Consider the following 19,750-nt stretch of genomic DNA (forward strand, 5'->3'; position numbering starts at 1 on the left):
GTTTTAGTACTCCCCAGTGGTCACTTAAAGCCATTACATTTTCTGAACAAGACCTGGAAGGACGGCTCAACAGCATGCACTCCTCTATGTCACATTCATAATACCACAAACTCCAATATGGCATAGAGGAGTGCAGCACAGCCAAAACCTGACCAACAACACAACCCCCCCCCCCCCCCCCACACACACACACACACATATATATATACACAAAACACTCAATTTAAAAAGTTTATATCAAGCTTTTTATTTGGTATACAGATATTCATAGATTTATACAGTATGTATATAGATATATATGTAACATGTGCCACTGCAAAATCACAAACTTATTTTTGCTCAGAAAAGTAAGGAAAGGAAGAAAGTACATGTGCTTAGTTTCAAAGTAGTGCTGTGAAGCGCTTGTAATGAGTGACTGGAATGATGAGGTAACTGCTGGGCAGGAAAATAATCTAATAAACTGGCTAAATAATAATAATAATCTATTCAAACAAGTTAAATAAATGAGCAACCAAGTGGCAGTGGCAGCATGGACCCTTAGTGTCAAAATAGAGAAAAAGATTAGGTCTACAACATACACACACACAGTATGCATACCATCAGTGCATAAACATACAAACAGAAGTAAAGTCACTCATGAGAACAAAAACTCTCATGTTGTTAGTTTTGTCTGATACACAACAAAAACTCAGGCATGCTCCAGGACATCTAAAAATCTCTCACACTCCCTTTCTCACAGACACACACACATACATACTGAAAACATACAGCTGTGTACCACAGCCCTGCATTACTGGGCTGACTGAGAAATGCTTGTACAGTTGTGGTCTATGCACAAGTATATCTACACACACAAACACACAAAACCCCACTGTATAAAGGTGGGTCATTCACTGAAATTGTGAGGACCTGTGTGCATGTACAGGAAAGAGGGAAGACATCTGATGACAATTACATCAAATGTACAATGCAATCTTTAACCAACAAACTAAACAGCAACAAAAGAGGGAAAAATGCTGCACAAACATGTAAGAACTGTGTGTGAGGATGTATGTGTGTGTGTGTGTGTGTGTGTGTGTGTGTGTGTGTGTGTGTGTGTGTGTGTGTGTGTGAGCACGTACATGTGCATAAATTTATAAGAAGCAGGCAGTGCTGGATGCGTTTAACAGACTAAAGAGTGTTTGGCTCCCTCTTGTGGTCACTCCGAGTCTCTCTGGACCTCTGAGGCATCAGCGCGACAAATAGGACATGTCCTGTTGGCCTGAAGACAGACAGAAGATATCACAATTTTGGTGGATTTTGTGTCACCATATTTTCTGTGATGACACCAAATCTTACATCTAAACATCTGTGAGTTAACACCTCACAACTTCAGTCTTTAAAAGAAGACAGCAGCAGAGTGCTTGTAATGATTTCCAGCAGTTATAACCCAGATCGGGGGTCATAAGGCTACAGCTCTGAGCATTGCCACCTGAATCTAAATCATAAGACTGTGCTATGATTAACACAGGAACTTAACGTTCAAGTTGCACTTTTAACATTTTCAGTGAAGTGATCACGGGTCGAGTTTCTCTGTGCAACATCTTAAAGTGGTCCTCTCCAGGCAGCAGAGTGGGTCATGTTTTAGTGGCTGTGATAAGTTTAGGAACATTTATTCCACTGGCATTCTTAGAATTTTAGCTGCATATTTGCACATTTTATTTTAGGTACATGATCAAATGATTTGCTTAGAAACAAGAGAAAATGAGTTTAAAAAGAAAAAAGTAAGAGAAACTGAAAAATGTAATTTTAAGAAATGAAATTTGGTGGTGAATAAAGAATACTAGATCAAATCAAATCGATCAAATAGTTACAAGATTAGAAGGTTTTAGGCTTGAATCTAAGCACACAATCACTTAATGATCTGCATGTTGTGTTGGCTCACCCTCAGCCACTTGTCGACACACTTTCCATGGAACTCATGGCTGCAGGGCAGGACTCGCAGCAGTTGACGGGACTCAAAATCACTCATACATACAACACACCTGCAACCAGAAACATAATAGCAAGTGCAGTTTAGCAACCCAAGAAACCAGTTGTTTTAATACCCCTTCAACTCGTCTAAAGGGGCGCTCATACAGATCTGACTGGGCCCTTTAACTGACAACAGCATTGAGGAACACTGATTTGAAGGGAGCAGCAGAAAACTGCAGACAATGAAATCTAACGATGCCATCTGTCATGCACTATCTGAAGGAAAATTTTAATCGCCATCGGGATTTAGACAGTGTACAAAATATGTGAATCAAACCTAATAAACTGCAGCTTGCATCACAAAAAATCCTTGATCAAAATCCTTAAACTAACAACTAAAAAACAATACAAGATGAAATACTCTTCATTAGGTGAAACTCACAGTGTTTGTTCAGACTGATGGTTATTTGGATTGAATCGATAGGAAGGAAGCTGTTCAATGTCTCCCTTGGTCAGTCCTCGGAGTTTGGCTTCTCCCAAGCGCTCAGCAAGGTTCAGGAGGGCCTATGGGAAGAGATGTCAGCAACAGCAAAACAATGAAGAGACTCTGCTTTCGCCATATGCTTAAACCAAATAAAGCTAAAACCAAACTGAACCTCATAATTCTCCACTTCTCCATCATCTACATCCAGCTCTAGGCTGATTGCAGGACCTGTGGGCTGGACTGGCAGCATTGATCTATGGAGAAACATTAACCAGAACTTCCATTCAAATTAGGATTTAATATGTAGCAGCTAACTACCTAAAAACGTCAGACAAATAATACCTTGACAGCTTTCATGTGCAAAGGAACGACAATCCAGAAAAATATTTTGCAATGCAATTTAAACTCCTTATAACTATTTTCATTTGGAAAGCATTTTAAATTACATTCTTCACTTTGTCCCCTCTGTTGAAGCCTCAGCCAATGTACACCATCTTTACCTTTATCCAATTTATCTGATAATTACTCCAAATCCAAATCAATTCTGTGATGCACAATTTTATTCCCTTAGACAGCAGGACAAAGCCATGCGGAGGTCATGTTTCAGTGAGTCCGTATTCCAGTCTACTTACAAGAAGTAAGGCAGGAGGCTAGGGTGGTAAGGTGAAGGTGGGAGCTGTTGCGAACGATACCGTCGCCCCGGGAGACGCCGAGGAATGAAGTTTGGATAAGACTACAAGGACAATGGAAGACATATAGAATGTTAGATCGACTATACCAAAGACTCCACTGGTTGGTGCGTATTTTGACCCAATTATTGTCAGTCCTCACCACTCCAAAGAACTCCTGTGGGAGAGGATCATGGGAAAGAAAGTGAAGCTGCGTGGAGTGAGGGGTGAGGGCTGGATGTGAGGCAGGGGAATAGTGGAGCCCAGCACCCAAAGACAGGTGCTCTCCAAGTAGCTCCACATCATTTTCTATCCTTTGTAGAGGCTGGGGAGGAGAGGGAGAAAAGTGTGAAAAATAATCTGAAGTAAATATAAAAGTAAAACTGTGAGGCTCTTTCAGTTTTACGTGTCTTCTGCAGAAGCAATTCACTGCAGCGGAATTGATAAAAGGTGAGCTGCAATAAAAAGAACCAGAAAAAAGACTAAAAAATAAGAACAAAAAGCCTCTGTTATTTTAAAACATTAGTCACAGACATGTTTCAAATTGCAATTCAATTTAGAATTTCCCTCAGTGCAGTATTTTTCATTTCACTGTAATGTTGAAGGGAGATGTGAGATCAAACAGGCACTTTGCTCTATGATATGCTTTGACCAGATGAATGTTATTTATTGTAATATTGTGATCATGCATATTTTGCTACCGTTAGGTATTGTATAATGTGTTGTCCTATACAACATCCTCTTAGCTTTTGTTGCCAGGCCACACTCAGAAGAGAGATAACTTTATCTTCCATACATGTCTGGTAAAATAGAGGCTGAAAAAATTCCCTATTAATGAAGTACTTGAAAAACCTGATGTGTGAAATCAAAATTCTGAGATTGGCTGTTTTCAGGACACAGCAGCAGTTCTTCAAAGACACAAAGAAGGCAGACATGGGCAAAATAGATATAGTACAGTTCAGCAATGTTCTGCTGCAACAACAATCTGTATATTTCTGTTAGATGATCCATTAAAATGTTCCTACCAGCCTTTCCCGGTCCAACGACCAGCATCTGACAGCATATTTGCAGAGATGTGCTGCACGAGCAGGGGGCAAGTTCTCATTCCCCACAGTGCACTTTAAGTTAATACAATCATTGAAAATCTTATGGCAAAAGTATACCAAAAAAAAGACCTATTTAAAAATCATTTTAAACCACATCAAAATTGACAATCCTGAATATTTAAAGAATTTTGCTGTCTTGTAAATGTGCAGAGCCAGATATAGCATCAAAATGTGACAGGCGAAGGTTGCTTCTGTTTCCAAGCTGTATGAACAGACTGGTGGGGAAAACATATGCAACAGATCTGAAAACTCAGAAATTAAGCCCAACACTCATGCTGCTGACACAGTCTTCACACTCTCACACCACATGTCTATTTTCTCACACAGAAAAAACAAAGTCAGAGCTGATAATACTGTGGGACCAAAAATAGGACGTCAGCAGCTGATAGAACAGGAAGCACTGTGCAGTAAAAAGTTTTTCTATCCCCAGTAGAACACACTTTGCATTAAAGTGCACATGTTAACAGTGAACTGTATTGAAAAATATAGAAAATAAATAAATAAAGCATCAAACTCAAAGAAAAGAAACCAATAAGACACTCAGCAGAATGACACATAATTGAAATCTGTTCAAACTTTCAGCCTGAGATCATGGGAGCCTGTGGACGCGTTCCATTTCTTTAAGAGATGAGAAATCCTTTATCCATCTATCAAGATTGAAAGCAATCAAGATGTCTTCCAGCCTTTTTAAAATCTAAAATGATTACATTATTGATATTGATGAACAGCCTAACCCAAAACAGTAAATTTTATACGTACTTTGCTCGGTTTTCTTTTCTTTAAAAGGTCAAGCTAACTGACTTGAAATGCATTTCCACTGCTGTTATGCCCGTTTTTATTACTTAGTAAACATTCTTTTCTAAAATGCTGAACTCCAAAGAAGAAAAGAACAAATGTTGAAACCAGTTTCCAAAACAAGAAACACACTTATTGTTTTTTTTCTTCTAAAACAGACAAATGCTGAACACAATCCTAAAATATTACAGTAGAGCATAAAAAGGAGAGAATTTTCTTTCTTTTTTTTAACTAAGATTAACTGATATAGATAAATCTGCAGTTTTAAAATTTCAAAATTAAGTTTTTATTTATCTTTTTATCTTGACAGTTTGTCTTGTCATATTTATCTTGTGGTTTCATTAATTGTTAGGCCGTTGCTTTTTTCACTTTTTATTTTAAATCGGTATAATTCAGATGGTTTTGAAAAACGTCTATTTGCAGTTTGTTGCAACTGTGTCAACTTTGCTGTACCAAGAACCCTGTTGCAAAACAGATGTTTTACTTTAATGAGACTTATTTCTGAATTAATATTGAATAATATTTACGTTAACAACAACAATATTGTTACAACTCCGATAGATCATGTATATTTCGCTCATGCTAAAACCCCCCAAGTCAAGTGTATTCAATATCTGATCGGCAAAAACACTGAAACATTCATAGCTTGTGAATTTCAACTCACTGATCGTGCCTGCTGTGCTGGATAGGGTCCAAACTGTCCAGGCTGTGGCAGGTGAGGTGGATGATGGGAAAGGTGTGTAGGGGGATGGGTGAGATGAGGAGGGGGAATCAAGAAGGCTGGGTCACTTGACAGCAATGATGGGAATGGATAAGGCATGGGTAGGTGCTGAACAGAGCAAGTCTGGAGGACCTTTGTAGAAAGACACAATGAGAGCAAGATTGATTTAAAAAAAAAAAAATGCTGAATTAAGGATTTCAAAAACATTAAAGAAAAGCAGCTGTTTGGGGAAATATTTTCACCAAACTACATCTGGTAAGAATCTCCTCAATAAACAGAAACACTCACCGGAGGAGGGACACTGCAGACAGGATAATGCTGTCCACTGAAGACCACTGAGCATGCTGGGATCTGCTGTGGGGCAGAGCGAGGGGGAAGGCCTGGTGGTGCTCCCGGAGGAGAAACAGGATAGGACACTGGAGCTGAACCCTGAATATAGAAACCAAAAGGAGTAACGTTCAAATTTTTATAAGAACAAACTCACCTAAAGCTGACCGCTGGGATTTCAAGAACGTATTCATATTATGCTGTAAATTAAACCGATTCAGGAACACATGATGATCTGAAATCATTGGTTTATACTCATGTTGAAGACAAGTCCAGCAGTGTTTTCCAAAACCAGATACATTTTCATGGCAGTGCATGCAACTGCAGCTTTTCAATTAAAATAGCAACTTACATGAATGTATAGATATGAAGTCTGGCAATCATCTGAAATACTCATTTCCCTATCAATTTTCACTGAATAGAATCTGAAATTTCATTAATTTTTAACCTAGAACAAACCTGCATTATTGATGCCAAGTATATTATCACATTTTATCTACTTACCTTGATAGTGTCAACCAGATTTAATAATACTACTTTGTGCTCCATTTGTCATACAAAATACATAATACAAGACCACCATTAGCAGCAGCTATACATTGTTCATTTGGGATTTGTACTTTAAATGTTTTCAGATCATTGAAAAGACTGAAAATATTCTACAACCACGAATTAACCAAAGATGTTTCAATCACTGAACTGCAGTCTAGCTTTTCCTAGAGTCACATGTACATGTGGACACTCTTATGCTCGAACAGCCTCTTCATTATGAACAATGCATGACAAACACTGAAGCCCAAAAAAAAAAAAAAAACCAACAAAAAAAACCACTCAGGGTCAGATCGGGGGTTGTTCCACCCAGTCACGCCTACAGGTCTCACCATCATTTCCCATGCGAGTGGTCAATCTTTCAGGCTCAGCTGGACCAGAGGCCATGTCCTATCCATGTTTTCTCAAACACCTTTCTGAAACAAATCAACAGTTCCTACATTAAGCCCACCTGCTCATGGAGGTCCAGCACCACACTGCTTTGTTGCTGGGATGGGTGTGAGTGCTGTGGATGGGTCCCATGGTGCAGCAGCCTGGGAGAAAGGTTTGGCGACTGGTGAAGAGGCCTTGGGGAGAGGTTAGGGGGATGATAACCTGGGCGCTCTTCAGGTCCAGACCCCGGTCCCCGTGAAGGCTGTTGGCTGTAGGGTACGTAACCCTGAGGAGGAGGTGGGTGACGGTAATTTTCATCCTGATGGCCCAGTGATGGGCCATGATGGGCATGTGGGTGATGGTGATGATTGTGAGCGTTGGGGTGGTGGTGGTGGTGATTGTTGTTGTTGTTGTTGTTGTTGTTGTAATGGTGGTGGTTATTATTGTTGTGATGATGATGGCGGGTCAGACGGTCTCTACGACCACGCTGACGTCTCATTGGAGGACTGAGGGGGGAGAAAAGAGAGAAAATGAACAGGTGGGGTTACATTGATATCTCCATCACTGGAACATCCATCTTCAGAATCTGGCAAAAATGGTAATCCTTGAATGTGTTTTTTAAAAAAATGAACTACTTTCATATTTAATTTTATTTCAACCTTTCAGTTAAATTATATCATAACAAAATGGTTTCTAATATAACTAAAAGGGAAATTTTTTACAAATTACGCAAAATGTATGAAAATTTTTTGACAAAGGAATTTAACTATAAAATGTAAAAATAAAATGTTTTTAAAAAAAATGTGTTTAAAGTACAAACCGGATTCCAAAAAAGTTGGGACACTTTAGAAATTGTGAATAAAAACTGAATGCAATGATGTGGAGGTGCCAACTTCTAATATTTTATTCAGAATACAACATAAATCACAGGTCAATAGTTTAAACTGAGAAATTGTATGATATTAAGGAAAAATATGCTCATTCAAAATTTCATGGTGTCAACAAATCCCAAAAAAGTTGGGACAAGAACCTATTAGAGCAGAGGTGTCCAGCTCCGGTCCTCGAGGGCCAGAATCCTGCAGGTTTTCTATGTATCTCTGCTCAGACACACCTGATTCAAATTAATTAGTAGTAGAGCTTAATCAGTTGTGCACGTCATTGGCTGTTTGATCCATTTAGTGGAAGCTAGATGTGTTGGAACAGGAATACATGGGAAACCTGCAGGACAGCAGCCCTCGAGGACCGACTTTGGACACCCCTGTATTAGAGGCTGGAAAAAGTCATTTGAGCATACAGCAAACACCTGGAAGACCAATCAGCACTAATCAGGTCAATTGGCAATATGATTGGGTATAAAAAGTGCTTCTCAGATTGGCAGTGTCCCTCAGAAGCCAAGATGGGTAGAGGATCACCAACTCCCACAATGTTGCGTAAAAAGATAGTGGAACAGTATCAGAGAGGTGTTACCCAGCGAAAAATTGCAAAGAGTTTGCAGTTGTCATCAACTGTGAATAATATCATCAGAAGATTCAGAGAATCTGGAAAAATCTCTGTGCGTAAAGGTCAAGGCTGGAGAACCATACTGAATGCCCGTGATCTCCGGGCCCTTAAACGAGACTGCATCAAAAACAGGAGTGCTACTGTGAAGGAAATCACAGCATGGGCTCAGGAGTACTTCCAGAAACCATTGTCAGTGAACACAATCCACCGTGCCATCCGCCGTTGCCAGCTGAAACTCTATTCTGCAAAGAAGAAGCCATTTCTAACAAAGATCCACAAGCGAAGACGTTTACACTGGGCCAGGAGTCATTTAAAATGGAGTGTGGCAAAATGGAAGACTGTTCTGTGGTCAGACGAATCACGTTTTGAGGTTCTTTTTGGAAATCTGGGGCGCCAGGTCATCAGGACCAAAGAGGACAGTGACAACCCAAGTTGCTATCAACGCTCTGTTCAGAAGCCTGCATCTCTGATGGTATGGGGTTGCATGAATGCGTGTGGCATGGGCAGCTTGCACATCTGGAAAGGCACCATCAATGCAGAAAAATATATTCAGGTTCTAGAGCAACATATGCTCCCATCCAAACGTCGTCTCTTTCATGGAAGACCCTGCATTTTTCAACAAGATAATGCCAGACCACATTCTGCATCAATCACAACATCATGGCTGCGTGGGAGAAGGATTCGGGTACTGACCTGGCCAGCCAACAGTCCAGATCTTTCTATAGTTCACCTATAGAAAACATTTGGCGCATCATTAAGAGGAAGGTCAGACAAAGAAGACCCAAGACGATTGAACACTTAGAGGCCTGTATTAGACAAGAATGGGAGAACATTCCTATGTCTACACTTGAGAAGCTGGTCTCCTCAATGCCCAGAGTGTTGTAAGAAGAAGGGGGGGTGTCACACAGTGGTGAAAATGGCCTTGTCCCAACTTTTTTGGGATTTGTTGACACCATGAAATTTTGAATGAGCATATTTTTCTTTAATATCATACAATTTCTCAGTTTAAACTATTGACCTGTGATTTATGTTGTATTCTGAATAAAATATTAGAAGTTGGCACCTCCACATCATTGCATTCAGTTTTTATTCACAATTTCTAAAGTGTCCCAACTTTTTTGGAATCCGGTTGTAACATCACTGAATCCAGCAGTCACAAAACCAAATATACTGAAAGAGCAACCAAATGAAAGCAGCAGGTATGGGTTCCAAATGCTATTATAAGCACACCCTCACCTTTTTTCGTTGCAATAAAGAACTGAAAATAATGTGTAATCTTGACAATCATATTCAGTGTAGGTCATTTATGAGCAAAACAATTACCAGGTCATTAATAATAACAATAAAAAAGACGAGTCCTTTATTTTTTCAGTGACATACCTTCGACGGTTTCGGACAGGTGTGTGGCATCTTTCTGGCATGTAGTGGGGGTGTGGTCTGCGACTAGGAGGCAACTCCCATGGGCGAATGGGAGAAGAAGGAGTAGAGGGAGGGGCGGAGCTTAGGTCTAACATGGACTGCTGGGAAAGACGCTGCCTTTTTGGGCTTGGGCTGTCCTCCATCTGCACATGGAGGAGAGGCAACCACGGCAACAATTGGTCAGGAAAAAAAGAGAGGGAAAAAAAGAAGGCAGACAAAAGGGGAGATTGCATAAGATAGAATAAACAATGAAAAACAAATTCTATTCAAACCAGGAACAGAGCAGAGACAACAGAATGGTCAGCTTTCTTACTTTGTCCCAATCCTCGCTGCACACATTATCTGGATGAAAATGTAGGACTCCTCCTGCAAATCAGAGAAAAAAATTTAAATCTGATTAAAACAGGGCTGAGAAAAACATCAACATCACAAGACATGGACATATGCTTGATTAGCCAACAAAACACACCAGACACAAACAGCTGGTAAGCTTTCCTTTTATCTTCCACTAAATGAAAAAATAGGTGGATGCCCAAAACCACACATTACTTTGATCCTGACAAGCTGATCTGTTTAAATCATTCTAAAAGTCTTGACAATGATAACTAAAAATGTGTTTCTGACAATTCAGACTATGAACAGACCCTGATCCACAACAAGAGGTTGTCTTGCAAGAAAACTTTTTAATTTTTTTGCTTTAAACAAGCAGACAATAAAATGTCTCCATGACATTACAATCAATAGACAACTAAGAAACTCGTACAACAAAGGACAAAACAATGTTCCCTTTGAATTCTCCGCAGTTATCAGTTCAGGGTTACCATAACATTTGCCAAAAGTCAAACTGACAATAGAAAATTAACAGCAGTGTGGAAAAATGAGTGTCAAACTTATCAAGTAGAAATACTTTCATTTGGTTATATCAGCTTATCACATGTGACAATTTGCTGGGGTTGGGGGTTATTACTACATCATTAAAATCAAGTATCAAAATGAGAAAAATTACATCTCTGAGTAAAGCATTGATGCCATTAATACAATCTTAAAAAAAACAAAAACACAGGACTTCCTCATCTGTTTATCTGAGAGTCCACATGTGCAGCCTGAATGCAACATGTGCACACAGACATTTCATTAGCTTAGGGATGTCCCTGAACTGACAAGAGTTTCATGCAAACACCTAGTCCTTAAAACTTAAATCACAATAAACAGGCCAAATAACTCTTCTTGTTATCCCTGCTCGAATTCTTCTCTCATCCAGAATGGTCTTTCTGCCTCATTGTCTTACAATGCCAATCTAAAACCATGTGAAATCAGACGATGGTGACAGCAGGCAACAGAGTGCAAGAAGTTGACTAACAATTCAACTGTAAGGCCGCCAACATGCTGGTTTTCTTCTTAATTCCTTGTTTCTTTTTTTGTTCCCCACCACCAGAGTTATATAGGATTTGGTTTTAGACACTCATGTGTTTTAGTGAGAACTAAATCTGTTAATGCTGATTCATCCTGGGGCAAGTGAAGAGAGGATGGTGAAATAGTAAGTATGGGTCCTGTTGGCGAGCAGACATGACCTGGTTTCCTCCAAGCATTGCTGCTGGGGGAGATTGACACCATTTCTTTTCCAACAGACAATCGACTTAGGCAGGGTTGTGAACTTGAATGAAAGCTGGCATTAAGAAGCAATCTGTTCATAGAAGGGTTAGACATAACTGGTGTAGTTTTACTTTAAAAAAGGTCTTTTTAAAAAGGTTTGTGTGTGTGTGTGTGTGTGTGTGTGTATATATATATATATATATATATATATATACACATATATACATATATGTGTGTGTGTGTGTGTGTGTGTGTGTGTGTGTGTGTGTACACATAGCTGTTGATTACATTAAAATGGATTATTTTTACTCTACTTTGTTTGAAAAGCTTGAAACTCAATAAATCTAGGAAAGACATGATTTTGACAAAAAGGCAGATAGAGGAAAAAACTGACCAATGGCACACACTGATGTTAAGACACTGAGGTGTAACAGAGCGAGTTGAGTGAGTGCATACAAATAAGATAATGCCCAAACATACATCAACTAATTTTGCTTATGCACAGAACACATATGTACACAAAAAGCATCTAAGAGGAAGGAGGAGACCGCTTATACAGATGGGAATAAACTTTTAAAGCCATTCACACAAACTTGACTCTTATTTTGGATGTTTGGCAACAGTGGTCTAAGCCACCTTACTAATAATTTAGGATGCTTTATCCCCATTATTGACCAATAGACCTTTAGCCCAAAAATTTAGTCATGCCAAAGGGACATAAATGACAAGTTAAACTCGTACATCAAAGCTTCCAGTGCAACACCTTTAGCAAACAGCTGGCATTCAGCGCAACAGCTGGCAATGAAAGCAGAAGTCTTTTAGTTAAATGCCTCAAAGCCTGATAAGCTGCAAGTGGTTTGATGCATCCTGTGGGTAATGATGCACCTAGCCGGGCAGCAGGCCCCGTTTACGGTACTTTAAGCCTGCTTACCAGCCCCGGGGTGTCTGTGAGCTCCGTGAGTGGAGTGGCGCTGCACCCCTGCGGACAGGTAGCTCCCCTGGGTGTGTTGCTGTTGCTGCTGCTGGTTGTCCGGGTAGCTGCGTCCTCCGTGGTGCGGCGCCCAGCCGGGGTTGCTTTGCGGCGGGTAGCTCACCGCCCCCCCGCTGGTGTTCAACAAGCCCCCGTTACCGATGGCGTTGCCGCTGCCGTTGCTACCGGCGCTGCCGTTCATGGCAAAATGGTAGAAGCCAGAGCGAGACCGCGACCGTGTCCTCGGGGGGTCCATGGTTGGAGAAGAGGGCGGTGGTGGAAGGATGTGATATAAAGGTAGAATGAAGAATAGACGTCCAGGAGCCTCAGTCCGCAACTACGTCTCGGCGACCCTCTACCCAGCTATTTACCGCTGTCGATGATCGGTTTCTACGTATGTTTTTAAGGCATTTAAAGCAGATTTTTCGATGAGATCAAACGTGGAAGCAGCGGGTTCAAGGAAGCACAGCCCGAATATGCACCACAAACACCATCTGCATTGACTCCATCCACGTTGGCTTTATCAATGGGGTCAAAGTGCCTTTTAATTATTACATTAATAAACTTAAATAAGTGTTCTTTAAAAAATATGCAATTATATGAGCATACAGTCACCAAAAAGAACAATAACCAAAATGCAAATTTCTTCCTTCTTAATAATCACTGGAGTCCTCGTTTGCAGAAAGGCTGAACAAGTCTTTGCTTCCCTTTTGTCTTTTCACAGTGAACAGTACCGAGCTCTCACGGCTAAAAGTACTTTATAGGCACTAGTCAGACGCAGTTGGGTCCTGGTATCTATTACCACTCCCTGCCTTAACCATCAACTTAATGTGGCTTACGCGTTGCCACCAAAACCCAACCAAGTTAAATACTTCAATTCGTTTACAATCGCAAAATGGCTAGCTGTCGAGCGCTAGCGAACTAAAGGAACCCAGCGGTCTGGATAATGACTGTAAAATAAAGTTACTAGCATAGGTTGTTAAGTATTATAAAACTACACTGCTCAGCCTAGCTACTGTTGGCAGCAAAGTTACTCCCCTCTCCGCTGGCTAACTATACCTGCTCGTTCATTAGCATAATTTCGATTTTCCAGCTAGCCGAAGGCTAACAGGAAGAGAGGTCTACAGGGGGAAACAAGTCCAACTGTGCCGACATTACAACCTAGCTAACGTCGCGCTGGGCCAGCGTTAAGCTAGTTTGGGGTCAGAAATACCAGCGGGCAATCCTCAACCCCCAGGAGAAAGCAGATAGCTACCTCGTCCGTCAAGTAAAGCGGACAGTATTTGTCTAATTTAAATCCCCTCTCGCATTCACCATCGGGTGTTTTCTCTGGTCAACGGGGAGTGGAGTGGAGATCAATCAATGGGAGTCTGGCGACGCTGTCAAGTCAAGATCAATCGATACACGAAAGCAATTAAGCTGGTTACAATAGAATTTCACTTATTCATACATAAATATTCCGAATTATTAAGTATAGAAACTCATACAATAACTATTAAAGAGTATTAACGGGAAATTCACCGAAGGATTACAGCTGAAAACGACTTTATGTTACACCTCCTGCATGCAAAATCAATTACTTTAGTCTGGCAAACCTCAGGCAGCTGCTCCACTCATTAATTATTCAGCAGCTTCACAACAGAAATACTATGAGACAACGCTTTGAAAAACCCTGCTGGCTTTATATGGCTTTTCAGGCGAATGTGTGCTACATACACCGATAGACACTGCATTATCCCAATCCTAACTTCGTATGTTTTCACGTATTAAACGCGACCAACCTGTATCTAGAACATTAATTCTAAACAGGAATTAAAGCTCATTGAAAGAAGGTCTGCATTTGTTGTAAAATATCAAATATTTTATTACAGATCATTAGCCGCTACTGTACATCATGTGTGGGAGAATAACCACTCACACTTTACATAATACAATTCAGGTCAGGAAACTGCTGGGGAAAAAAAGAAAAAAAATAATAAAATACATATACATATACATATATATATATATATATATATATATATATATATATATATATATATATATATATATATATATATGTATATACATTCTTGAAAAATATATATTTTTAAAAAATATACACAGCCATAAATATATACAAATAAATACAAAAGTAGTCAAAGAATAAGTCATTTCAGAAACTGAAGTAAAAAACATTCACAAGATTCTATGAAAATGAGAATCCTTCAGTTTTTTTTCACACGTTAAAAATAAAAAAATATGATGTTACATTTTTGCTGTTTAGTGATACTTTTGGAAAAGTTGAAACATTATAAATAATCATAAAATAACTATCTTCTTCTGTAACGTACTCTTTGTTTTGGAGAGAGAAGGTTTTTGCTTCTGATGTCTATGTCACCATGAGGATACAAATCCCCACGCTTTACGCCCCCTCTTTTCTTCCACCTCTCTGCCTCTCTGTTCTCCCTGCTCTTTCTTCCACATGTCTCATCTGTCCGTTTCTTCTTTGAAGGACTTATGGGCTGCTTGTGACCATTGAAGGGGTGTCTGAAGGGGTCTGCTGGACAAACATCATCATCAGAGCTGCAGCAGGACCTACCCAGAAATCCTCCTTCACGCATGGCCTGGGCCTCCCTCCTCAGTTGCTTCACTTGACGCTTCTCTCTGCGCTTCTCAGGCCATGTCTTCCTTCTGCCAGCTTGGCTGTTTGCCTCCTGCTTTGTCCTGCTTCTTCTCTGGATTGAAGTTTTCTCCTCACCACTCCCTCCTGTTCTTTCACACAAGTGTTCTTGGTCTAAAAGAGGCAGAGAACATTTGAAACCTCTGAAAGAGACAACTCTGATACAAAAGACTCCCTTGATCTTACAATAATCCTATTGAGCAGAATTTTAAAATGCTGAAAATTAAATCCCGGATTATTTCTGGAAAACGTCATTTAATGTGCGGTCGTATTCACGAAACTATATAATTAGTTACCCGTTACTCCTTTCTGTACCCTCGTCCGACGCTGTAGAATGTCCTCCATCGTGTCATAGTGGCAAACATATGGCAATGAAGGAAAAGTCCCACTCACCATCCTCCTTTCCATGCATTCCTGACACCAGTAGATATGAAGACACATGATGTTAAGATCAAGGTCAGAAAAAATATCGAAAGGTTCTGGAAAAGACACAAACCTTGTATGTAATACTTACATGGCCATAATGCCCCCTTTTAGAGCAGTTGTAACAATGAGCCCTGCGACTCTTGTGTTTATGACGACAGACGTTCTTTGGCTTGACAGGCACCTCCAACCGGATCTGGAAAGAAATGTTAAAAGCTTTTGTTAAAAAAAATTTTAGACCTGAAACTTGTTGATTTCTTAAATTCCACATTAACTTACGCCCTATCTTGAAATTCCACCCCGTAAATAAATCTTACTGTCTGTTCAGTAACTGCCAGCCAAAGGAAATTTCTTTCCTGCTACTTCTGCACTCAGTATCATTCCCTAGATCTCCAATCAATCTTTGCTGTAGTTCTAGCATTCTGTTTACTGATCTGGAAGGTGCTCATGATTTTATGAATGAATTGTAACTGCATTGCAAAGAAGTGCAACTGAATAAAACTGTAACTCACTGTCAGGTGGTATTGTCTCCATATATCAGGACAAGCCTGTGGAAAACGCAGAAAACAAAGAACATTTTCCTTTGAGCAACATGCAGATAAAAAAAACTTTATGTATTTCCACACACATGCCTGAGGCTTGCAAAACCTGTCGGCACTAAACTAACAAATACTTTGTGCAGATATTCCAACAGGAAACATAGTTATTGGGAGGTGAAGAGTAACCTCACATCTGATATGTGACCTGTCATCCCACAACGCTGGCAGTATTGGTTCCATACTGGAGGCACTTTGCACAGATCAAGACCATGTGAAGGAAGTCCACAGTTGTGGCAGGGACGACCTGTACAGTCCCTCTGGATGTGGCCCTGGAGCCCACAAAGAACACATGTGGGACTTTTCTGCTGATACAAAGACAAGATTTGTTGAGGAACGTGGATGCATTTTTTACAGAAATTTCTGCAATTACATACTGGGAAAAAAAAATTGATGAGTGTCTGCTTTTACTCTGTAGAGGTAGCAGTTCCTTGCAACATGCCCCATCCTGTTGCAGTTCTGACAGATTGAAGAGCAACTTGACACAAAACGGCAACTGTCCAGAGACTGATCAGCACCATACTACACAAGATCAGAGGACAAACACATAACAGACATTTTAAAAAAAACAAAACAACATACATTCACTGCAGTTCCAGAGAAGTTTTCTCAATCTTTTTTCATCAATGTACCCAATCATTTTTTAACCAGGTACCCCCTACACTGTGGATCCACAACCTTGGTCTTGAAGTAACTCTGTCCTGCAGAGATCGGTGGAGGGGAAACCTGATCCACGAGAAAGAACTTTTTAATGTTTCCATGCTTCAACATGCCCAATAACCGAGAGATCCACTTTATTCATGCTGCTGCAAGCTACTTCTATACCCACATAAGAAACATGACATGGATGGCTTGCAGTTGACAGACATGAACCCTAATAATATTCACCTCAGCACTGGCAGTGTTTTCCCATCTTTATTTTACTTTTGACCTTTTGGCTGTTTAGTGTCTCCAAGTATCCCAAGGGGCCCATATACCTCCACTGGAAAAACACTGTTCTCGAGTACAGAGAACTGATTGTTTTAAGCTTTTAGTTTCATCAATACTTACCTTGTCTTTGTCTGACACAGTCCAGGAATCTTCTATTGCTTTGTTATTTTCATTTGTTATATCTGTGATGGAGAAAAACATCAAAAACACACTGTTAGTTTTAAACATATACTTCACTTGAATCAAATTTTCCCAGGCCTAGTTGTCTTTTTACTATTCAGTCTTGTAGAAGTTGGGTCCCTTTTTTTCTTTTAAAAACAGACTGTCTGGTATTGCTGAAGTTACTTAGAATCACCTAATTGTAAAGTAAGCCTAAATATTATTAGCCTAAGTTGGCACAATTAGACAAAGTGATCATTTGCTGTCTTGATAAATATTAAAAACATTTCCTAAAAAAAATAATTCAAGCTAAAAGAAATATACATACTAAACTCTCATCTTAATTTATAGATTTCACAATAATTTCATGTCTCCTCACAATAATGCATGAAATGGATTTACAGAAACTTAATTGACACAAAACTTTATTTCTTTTTTTATCTCTCTTATAGGATCCATACTTTATTCTGTCCACAGACAATGACAGCTAAAAAAATTTTTTTATATAAAAATAGAACAATCTTTACAGCTGATGTGAAATTCAAGACTCTCTTCAGCAGCAACAGAGATATCACATGTGCTTTGACAACCCCTTTGTGTTTAACATGTTTACCAGTCAACTGAAAAAATTACAAAATGACAAACAAGTGTGATTCAAACTATTAGATCATTTTCTAAACATGATCACTTGTTTACACTCAGCCTAGGACAAAATGTGGCAAATGCTTGTTCATTCATAGACACTACTTTCTAAATGTACCCCCCGCCCCCCCCTTTTTTTTTTGTTCTTAATTTTGCTACTGATATCAGATTAGAGAAAAGTGAGAATTAGAAAAATAGGTGTAAGTATTCAGCCCACAAATTTTGCAGAGTTCGCTTTTGCAAAAATGACAGCTTCAAGTCTCTTTAGGAATGTCTTTGTCACACACAATCCCAAGGATTTTCGCTCAAAGCAGAGCTGCTCCAGCACCTTTAAACTGGATGAACTGGTGTTTATCAATCTTTGTCATGATCAAGATTCTACATCAGATACAAGTCTGGGCTTGAAATCAGTGAGTCCAACACATTTAAATGTTATCCCTTAAATCTCTGTAGCCCTGCTTTAGCTGTATGTTAGGGGTTGGTGTTGATTAAAGAAGAATTTTTGTCCTCATTCTAGACTGACATGTTTTTCTTAATAATCAGATTGTATGTAGAACAAAAACCATTTTAATTGTCCAATCCAGACCAGTTTCCTTCAGCTGTTTTCTTGTACTTTTTTCAATGGTATTCTGAAAAATGTTGGTACATATTTTTTTCTATCTTTTATAACCCAACCTCAATCCTTACTCAGCCTAGTCCCCAATATCTTTGAAGACCACACTGGTCTTAAATTTTGGTAACTGCATAGAGGAGAATACCAGAAGAACACTGCTAAGGGATTTTTGTGTACTTTTTAGAACATTTCGCTGTGTTTCTCATTTCTCAGAAGCACGATTCTTATAAGGTGTACTTCAATGTAAAAGTGACTAATGAGGCGTTACACTGATGTATAATAAAGCACAATTTGATATTATCAAATAGGAGAAATAACAAATCAACTCAAATGCTCTTACTTTGTTTGAAGTTTATATTTGTTGAGTTTAATCACATCATATAAACAGACTGAAATAATTTTTCAAAGTCTGTTTTGTAAGATTTGTATTTTTAATTCTAAAACACAAATTTTATCAGAAATTTTATCGGCACACACTCAGTTTTCCCTTCATCAATGCAAATCTAACCACCAGAAAAACTCTTACAATCTCTGTTCTGTTTAGTGTCTTATTAGTAACACAGTCACGAACTTTTAAGAACTTTTGCTCTTGTACTTTTCTACTCTGAAATTGTGTTGTGACCTGATTTTTTTTTTTTTTTTTTTATATAGAATAAGCTGACACACACTGTTGCATTAACACAGATGTAAGCGTGAATTCAAACCTGTCTGTCTATAGTCATCTTCAGAGCTGCTCCAGTAGCTCAGGTTGAGCTGGATGTTTGAGTCCCCCACCTGCTCCTCTCCTCCCATAATCATCCATTCTTCAATGGACTGGTCACTGAACTCATCTTGTTCTTCAGCGCTGGAAGTCCCGCAGGGGACGTGAAAAGCCTTTCCTGCGCCGGAGAAGGCCAGGACGAGCGGAGGCGAGCTCTCATTGCTGAGCTGTTCAGCTTGCTTCCCGGCTTTTGGACGCTTCAGGTAACCACAGTGATTTCCATCCCCACTTTCCGAGCTTGTGGAGTCTTCGATAAAGAAAATATCCCCCTTGGCTTCTTCCTGACCACGATCAACTTCATTTTCCATCGTAGTTCATATGATTTCACACAACAGCGCTGCCCAGTGTTGTCTGTAGGCAATTCTTTAAACGTAACTTCAGATTCTTTCATACAAGTTCTTAATTTATTATTATTATTACTTACAGGTACTGGTGAGATATTAGTCTGTATTTTTTACCGCTTTTCTTTTGAGAAAACATGATAATATAGTGCGTGTTTGGATAAATT

General features: G+C 39.5%; 2 protein-coding genes across 2 annotated transcripts; both read right to left on the reverse strand.

The window, feature by feature from the left end:
* Nucleotides 1–315: 315 nt before the first annotated feature.
* LOC306763108 (E3 ubiquitin-protein ligase RNF38-like) lies at nucleotides 316–13,758 on the reverse strand. The gene is made up of 12 exons (XM_079249809.1): nucleotides 12,419–13,758; nucleotides 10,208–10,260; nucleotides 9,856–10,037; nucleotides 7,055–7,481; nucleotides 6,016–6,156; nucleotides 5,671–5,859; nucleotides 3,269–3,430; nucleotides 3,070–3,170; nucleotides 2,610–2,691; nucleotides 2,396–2,517; nucleotides 1,925–2,024; nucleotides 316–1,261 (listed from the first exon to the last, which is right to left on the reverse strand). Exons 1-12 carry the CDS (start codon nucleotides 12,711–12,713, stop codon nucleotides 1,199–1,201), a joined length of 1,917 nt encoding a protein of 638 aa, XP_079105935.1. The 5' UTR covers nucleotides 12,714–13,758; the 3' UTR covers nucleotides 316–1,198.
* Nucleotides 13,759–14,769: 1,011 nt separating this feature from the next.
* Nucleotides 14,770–19,550, reverse strand: LOC306763325 (uncharacterized protein; the record flags this gene model as incomplete). Its single annotated transcript, XM_079250111.1, has 8 exons — nucleotides 14,770–15,233; nucleotides 15,416–15,533; nucleotides 15,634–15,738; nucleotides 16,055–16,090; nucleotides 16,273–16,446; nucleotides 16,550–16,660; nucleotides 17,189–17,250; nucleotides 19,187–19,550. The coding sequence occupies 8 exons, from the start codon at nucleotides 19,548–19,550 to the stop codon at nucleotides 14,770–14,772; spliced, it is 1,434 nt and encodes a 477-aa protein (XP_079106237.1).
* Between the last annotated feature and the right edge of the window lie 200 nt (nucleotides 19,551–19,750).

This window comes from Telmatherina bonti (genome assembly GCF_933228915.1).
Source record: "Telmatherina bonti genome assembly, chromosome: 12".
NCBI classification, from domain to species: Eukaryota; Metazoa; Chordata; class Actinopteri; order Atheriniformes; family Telmatherinidae; genus Telmatherina; species Telmatherina bonti.

Coding starts and splice junctions, on each gene's coding strand:
- LOC306763108 (XM_079249809.1), bottom strand. CDS start 12,713: ATGGACCCCCCGAGGACACGGTCGCGGTCTCGCTCTGGCTTCTACCAT. Junction 2,692..3,069: donor AGCCTCCTGCCTTACTTCTT/GTAAGTAGACTG, acceptor GTTTCTCCATAG/ATCAATGCTGCCAGTCCAGC. Junction 1,262..1,924: donor GTGTCGACAAGTGGCTGAGG/GTGAGCCAACAC, acceptor GTCTGTCTTCAG/GCCAACAGGACATGTCCTAT.